The following is a 6,710-nucleotide window of genomic DNA, read 5'->3' on the forward strand; positions in this document are numbered from 1 at the left end:
CTTATTGCAAAACATGCACTTTTTCTCTAAAACATTATTATTTAAAAAAATCATTCTCATAGAGAGTCTCACGGGTATGCAGGCGCCCTACTCGTCCTGACTCCAGAGCAATGTTTTATTGGAAATGCATGTGATTCATTGATAAACAAATGCTAACTGTAGGGGTTCCTATAAAGCTAAATTGGTTTCTAAAATATGCAACCCATAAATGATAACCCAGAGTAAATGGGAACTGCGAGTCAAATATCTCAGCACAAAACAGGTAGCTTATTGACCAAGGTTTGGCAGTGGGGTGTGTTAAAGAGGCTGGATGATAGTCCTTAGCCGCTTTCACATCAAGTACTTTTGCCGTACTTAGTGCCCCGGCACTTAGTGCCCAATGGAACTAAGTAAAGATCGCGTTCACACCGGAATAAGTTCCCTGAGTGAAGATTACGCAAATGAGCCGCTGACGTCACTTCGTCTTCTTCTGCTTTGGGTTTACTGGCAGGCCGCAAACCACTTCACGGTGTATACTGCCACCCGAAGTCCCCGGCCGGAAGTCCCCGGAGTTGGGGACTGGCATCTCGCGCATATTATATAACCCACCCACAGCGCCAAAAGGATATTAAACACAGGAGTATTTCTGTCTCACCTGCCACCACTTCTGTCTCCACCTCCTGCTCATCCCCCACTTCCTGCATCTGGTAGACCTCGTCGTCGTACACCAACACCTGGGCGGAGTAGCCCTGCTCCTCAGCCATGCTGGCGCCGGGCACCTCCTCCACAATGACTGCTGGGAAGTACTCAGCCTCCTCTCTGTCCTGCACCTCTTCATAGGCCTCCTCATCTTCACACTCGCCTTCTCCCTCTCCTTCCAACTCCAGGTCCCCCTCCCCCTCTCCCTCCTGCAGGGGAAAGGTATGAAAGACAGCGAGACATCAGAAAAACAAGACAATACGGCAGTTGCGAGAAAGGAAGAGAGAATTCTGTTGTGACTGCAGTTGCAGTGTAACTCTTGCTTATGTCCGACCCAAGGTAAATGTAGCTTTGAGTGTATTAACATTTCTTTGACTTGCTATCAGTTTAAGGTAGTATCCAGTGTGTCTGTTCATTTAGTTTCTGTTTTCCAGAAAAAGTTTGCACTTGATTCTATGGTCCTTTTTGTTGTTTTGTTTTGGGATTGCTTGTGGGGCAATTGCGACGTAGCACCTTCTGAGTTTCTGTGGTTCAATAAGAAGATAGTTGAAGTATATTCATGCCATCTCCTTTTCTCTCTAGTGACATATTATTGCTAAATAAGTGTTAACACCAGGCAATAAGGTTTACCTTTACCTAAGCTTGAGTCTGAGTCTAAGTCACCCAAGAAGAATCCATGTCGAGTCCGAGTCGAGTCGTCATTTCCTGTGTTCGAGTCCGAGTCAGAGTCACAAGTCTGAGTCATCATGTATTCATCTGAGTCGATAGATTTGTTTAAATGATTTGGTTCTTATCAATCAATATTTGTTATTGTCTCCATTGCTTTTATTCTGTCAATTGTATAGTCATTTGTAAATTGAACTGCTGTCCCCAGAAAAGAACAGAAAAAGAGTGCAAGAGAAGGAGAGGGGTTTAAAGACAGAGTGCTGGATGGCAGAGAATCAGCAGAAGACAGACAGACAGGAAGTAGAACTAACAGGAACACCGTATGTGATTTACAGTGTTCAAAGACTGGTCATGGAAAAGAAAGTGTGAACAGACTAGGACAGCTCCAGGAAAACTCGATCAGTGCTGCCGTCTTTTTAAGTTACGTTGTTGAACCAGTTCAACCGTTGGTACGGCAGAAGCAATACAATACTTTTGGAATCAATTCAATGATTTTAAAATTGTGAATCCAGTTGTTGGTTTATTTAGTATGTAGCCGTGTACTTAGCGGGATTATGTGCAGCAAGACGGTCAATGATCGACTCGCTGCACAATATTTATAATGTAAGTTTTAGTTTAGAATATAACTCTGGTCTGACCCACCTGTTGAGGGTCCTCCTCTTCAGCTGTGACATACTCCACCACCGTCCCACCATTATCGACCAGCACCACTGAGGTCATGACTCATGCTCCTCCGGTATCAGCGGTCCCAGTACCCCGTCTGTCTGCTGGACTGCACCACTCTGGAGAGCAGAGGGCCCTGGAGACAGAACACACACTTGGTAAACAACATTTTGCACAATAAACACAATACATTTTTGTGATTCAGATTGGGCAAGCGTGGGTTTGATGATGATTTGATAATGATAGTCTTCCTATTACTATTACTTCCTATTATTATTATTATTACACCTGTCTAGTGTTCTTGATAATAATCATAAAAAACGCCCACCACCTCGAGCTGCTGAGAAATACTTTGTCCCTTTAAAATAATGCTCCTCTGCTTTCTCACCAATAAGCTGTAAAAGGTGCTGTTAGATTGATTTGTTAACTTTGGAGATAGCATCTTTCCTCTGTTTCCCGTCTTTATGCCAGGCTGAATGCTGTACATAAGTGAGAGTGGTATTATCTCCTTATCTAACTTTTGGCAAGAAAGCTAACAAGAATATTCCCAAAAACTGTCAAACTATTCCTTTAAAGTATTGTGAATCCGGTTGCTCTACTGAAAGAGTTGGAGGAACATTTACACAACTTCACTGCTCTCACTCAACAACCTGAATAATCCCTTACAACTTCCTCCATCTGTCCCAACTTCAGATCTTGTAAAAAGAGACGGCTTCTCCCGTATCTCTTCCATCTATTTCCTTCTAGCTTTGGTCCACAAAAAGTGCCTGTCTGCTGTTACAGGAAGAAATGCACTGACAGGAAGTCAGTCCCTTGAACTAGCACGCAGTGTCCAGTGGTAGATCTACAGTAGGCAGGGCAGACTGGAGTCATGGTAACTGTTGCTAGCAACCACAGGACCCTCAGTCCCTGTTCTGTGCTGCAGGGTGACAGGATACGAGGCAAAGCAGAGACAGATATACACAAACTGATTGATGCTGTTTAAAGGGGCCCTATTATGCTACATTTCAGGTTTATATTGGTATTTTGTGCCGCTTATGTGACATGTTTACATGCTTTCGTGTCTTAAAAAGTGTTTGTTTTTTCTCATGCAGCCTGTGCTGCAGCACCTCTTTTCTGTCTGAAACTAGAGCCCAGTGTGCTCTGATTGGTTACACATATTTAGCCTTCAACAAATATTGTGCTTCCTGCAATTTGCCCTAGAAGAAAATGGCCTGTTCACGACTGGCACGTCCACTGTCAAGTCAGTTAGGGAACTTCAAGTTGTTGTTGTTGTTGTTGTTGTTGTTGTTGTTGTTGTTGTTATTCAGGTCAGAAGAGGTGACAAAGCAGACAGGGTTTGAAATTCTCACTGCAAGCTTCCTTTTGACCAAACGCCATTACTGAGGAGAACCTATAAGTTGAAGTTTCCATTCCTCCAATTCTTTGCATCTTAGCCCTCCTAGCCAGATTTTCATCAAAATGTTTACCATATTCCCGAAATGCAGACTATTCTCATTTCTATCCACTACAGTTATGCAATTATTAGGAGCTGGTTCTTGGAGATAAGCAGCAGGTGGCGCCATCTCTTCAGATGGAAAACCATTATAATTGTAGCGACAAAATTCCCAATAAGTTATGTCGCTACAATTAGGTCAACAGAAAAATGTCAGAGCCAGCTCAACCTCTTTGTTTTCTCACACAAGCCCAATACACAACAGGTGGACTAAATACCTTAAACCACATCTGTGTGATAATTGCCGGAAGTGACCAATTACGCCTGTGTGCGGTGTAAACAAATAATTATAATAATAGATGCAACGGCAACATTAGCATTTTGTTTTGTGTCCTACAATAACGAAGCAGAAGAAGAAGATGCAACAATATTAGGAAATCAGAAGACAGCCAGATGACCTGAAATGGTGAAAAACAATGTGAAAACTCAATGGATAAACACATTTGTATTCGCTTCATGTATTAATGTGAGTAAGGGGACATCAATTGTAATTCCATGTCACATTTTGCGCTTATCGATACACCCATTTTTCCACCTAAGCCAAGCGGATCTTTTTGTTGCAATTTCTCAAGAATTTTTTCACATTTCTGAATAATTCTACTTCGGTGTTTTTATGTATTTGGATGAAAATTAGCATGACACTACAACATCCACAACCTCCTGATCAGCCACAGCACATTTCCACACTTAGAAGGATTAGCAATAACTTTCTCATCAAAACATACATTATTCATAAAGACACATTTTATAGTCAAAACTCAAAGTAGAATCCATCAATGACGATCGAGAGCAGTGGTTCTCAACTGGTGGGTCGCGACCCCGTTTCAAGTGGGTCGCGGATGTGTGAGTGAAGAAAGTTTTGAATTTTTTTGTTTGTTGTGAAAAACAAACAATGGCATAAAATATTATTAATATGTCGGGTAGTAATAGATGTATTTATTTTCTTCTCAGAGTGTACCAGAATGCGTAGTTTATATGTTAGTATTTCTAAAAATCTCCTGGGGGAGAATCCCCCAGAACCCCTTTCTGGTGTTTTCTGCATGTGTGCCTTTTTATGTTATACAGTTCAGCTTTGATTCCATCATCTCATTAAACCTTTTTAAAAGCATACTTTGGTTCTGGGAAGGAATATATGTCGTGTAGGGAAAGNGTCTGAAAGTGAAAAACGATCTGAAGGTGAAAAGCAATGTGAAACCTGAAAAAACAAGATTTGAAACTGAAAAAATTATTGTTTTGAATCTGAAAAACGAAAAATCTGCAACTGAAAAAAATAAGGAATCAAATAACAAAATATGTATAAAAACGGAAATCTGAAAATAAATATTTTATTCAAAAAAATTGCTGAACTGAATCAAAAATAATATTCAACCTGAAAAATGATTTCAAATACTTATTTTTATTTTGAATACATCATTGTATTTTTCAAAGTTCAGGATAAAAACTTGAACTTTCAAATAAACTGTATTTTTTTTGAATGATCAAAACTTATGACCCTGAAATAGCTCCATAAAACTAGAGCATCACTCGAAGGTGGGTTATTGTATGAGTCAAATGTACAACTTGCGAATGTTGTATAAGTCAAATTGCCAATTGCCATATTAAACCATCAGCTGCAATTCACGACATGAAGAAGGCAGTCTCTGCATAGCATATAGGCTAATGGAGATGCAGTTATTTCCAGCATTCTTTATTTACCATTCATTCAAGTATGTTATGCCTTTATCTGCTAATGTACAGGAGGAAGAGCGATAAACTGTCTGTTTTGGCTTACATAACAGTTAAAGTTTACAGCCTAAAAAACATGGAGCATTTTTTCCCCTTTTATTCATTTGTATGTTAATTTGCACATTTCATGGTGATGCTCAGCCTCTCCCCTTAACTCCTAACAGTCATCATCATGTCAACCACAACACAGAGAAATACTGATAGAAATGTGTGTGTAGTTGTTGATACATTGCTGACAGAGGGAACTACATTTGAATACAGATTTAAGAAATATCAGTTTTTGAGCATGTAATAAGCATGTTTTGTCTTGACTATATTACAACTATATTATAATAATATAATATAGTATTTATATTATTGAATTGATTATGATTATTAGTAGAAGTAGTTTATTTGCATTAATTATATTTTAATCTTTTTGAGGCTAGTATTTGGCAGGAAATGCAGACGTATTCACCTGTAAACGCATACTGAACGACATACATGCATATTTACCATTTACCTCACTGCATAAAAAAGTAACTGTGTTGATAATAATAATAAACAGTAATTATATTTGCAAAGTAGCCTACTTTGTTTCCAAAAAAAATGTTTTCACTCCCAAGTTGGCCAGGGGCGGCCCTGTATATAATACATAGTACATATAGTTGACTGTATTGTTAAATCTGGATCCAAATATAAAATGCTGTTTAAAGCAGATGGATGAAGTGATTACATGCAAAACTAGGAATGTTATAATACTTGGTATCTACCACCAACAATAATAATAATAATGGGTTTCATTAATAACGCACTTCATATTTGAGTTAAAATCCCGAAGTGCTACAAGCAGTGAGCATGGAACAATATAAAACTGTACACAACACGGTATAATTTAATAAAAAGCAGTAAAAACAAACAATAAAAACTAAATAAAGGGGTAGTAATAAATAAAAGAAATAGTATAGGAAAAGTCTCTATTGAACAGATGGGTTTTGAGGCCTTTTTTAAAAGCTTCCACGGTCTGTGGTGCTCTCATGTGGTCGGGGAGAGCGTTCCACAGACTGGGAGCAGCCGAGCAGAAAGCCCGGTCTCCCATAGTACGGAGCTTGGTCCTGGGGGGTTTGAGGAGGTTGGCTTTGCTGGAGTGGGAGGTCTGCAAGGAAGCATGAGGGGTGAGGAGTTCCTTGAGGTAGGGAGGGGCAGTTCCATGGATGAACAATAGTGATCCATAGCAGAATAAACTAGTGTTCAAAATGCTCACTGTTTTCTTTTTGTGTAATTCATTTAATTGTGTCTGCTTACCTTAAACGACATTTTACACAAAGTTATAGCAATAATATTGTGTTTAAAAGCTAACTGTTTGCACTGAGCAGTTGTTGAGTTATTGTTGGCAATAATATTTTACAACATAATTAACGCCTTGTTGAAGTTTACTACCTTTATCTGGCAATTTCTTTGCAAACTTGGAAACCTTGTTCTCTGATATTTCGATTTTTGTTGA

General features: G+C 39.2%; 1 protein-coding gene across 1 annotated transcript; it reads right to left on the minus strand.

The window, feature by feature from the left end:
* Positions 1 to 564: 564 nt before the first annotated feature.
* On the minus strand, positions 565 to 2,141 carry LOC104955715 (ETS-related transcription factor Elf-2-like). Its single transcript, XM_010783101.1, has 2 exons — positions 1,987 to 2,141; positions 565 to 887 (listed from the first exon to the last, which is right to left on the minus strand). The coding sequence occupies exons 1-2, from the start codon at positions 2,062 to 2,064 to the stop codon at positions 576 to 578; spliced, it is 390 nt and encodes a 129-aa protein (XP_010781403.1). The 5' UTR covers positions 2,065 to 2,141; the 3' UTR covers positions 565 to 575.
* Between the last annotated feature and the right edge of the window lie 4,569 nt (positions 2,142 to 6,710).

This window comes from Notothenia coriiceps, unplaced genomic scaffold (genome assembly GCF_000735185.1).
Source record: "Notothenia coriiceps isolate Sejong01 unplaced genomic scaffold, NC01 NC01_scaffold00024671, whole genome shotgun sequence".
Lineage (NCBI taxonomy): Eukaryota > Metazoa > Chordata > Actinopteri > Perciformes > Nototheniidae > Notothenia > Notothenia coriiceps.

Excerpts from the sequence above, each read along its gene's own strand:
- LOC104955715 (XM_010783101.1), bottom strand. The coding sequence starts at position 2,064 with ATGACCTCAGTGGTGCTGGTCGATAATGGTGGGACGGTGGTGGAGTAT. Across the intron at positions 888-1,986 it reads AAGAGGAGGACCCTCAACAG|GAGGGAGAGGGGGAGGGGGA; the intron begins GTGGGTCAGACC and ends TTTCCCCTGCAG.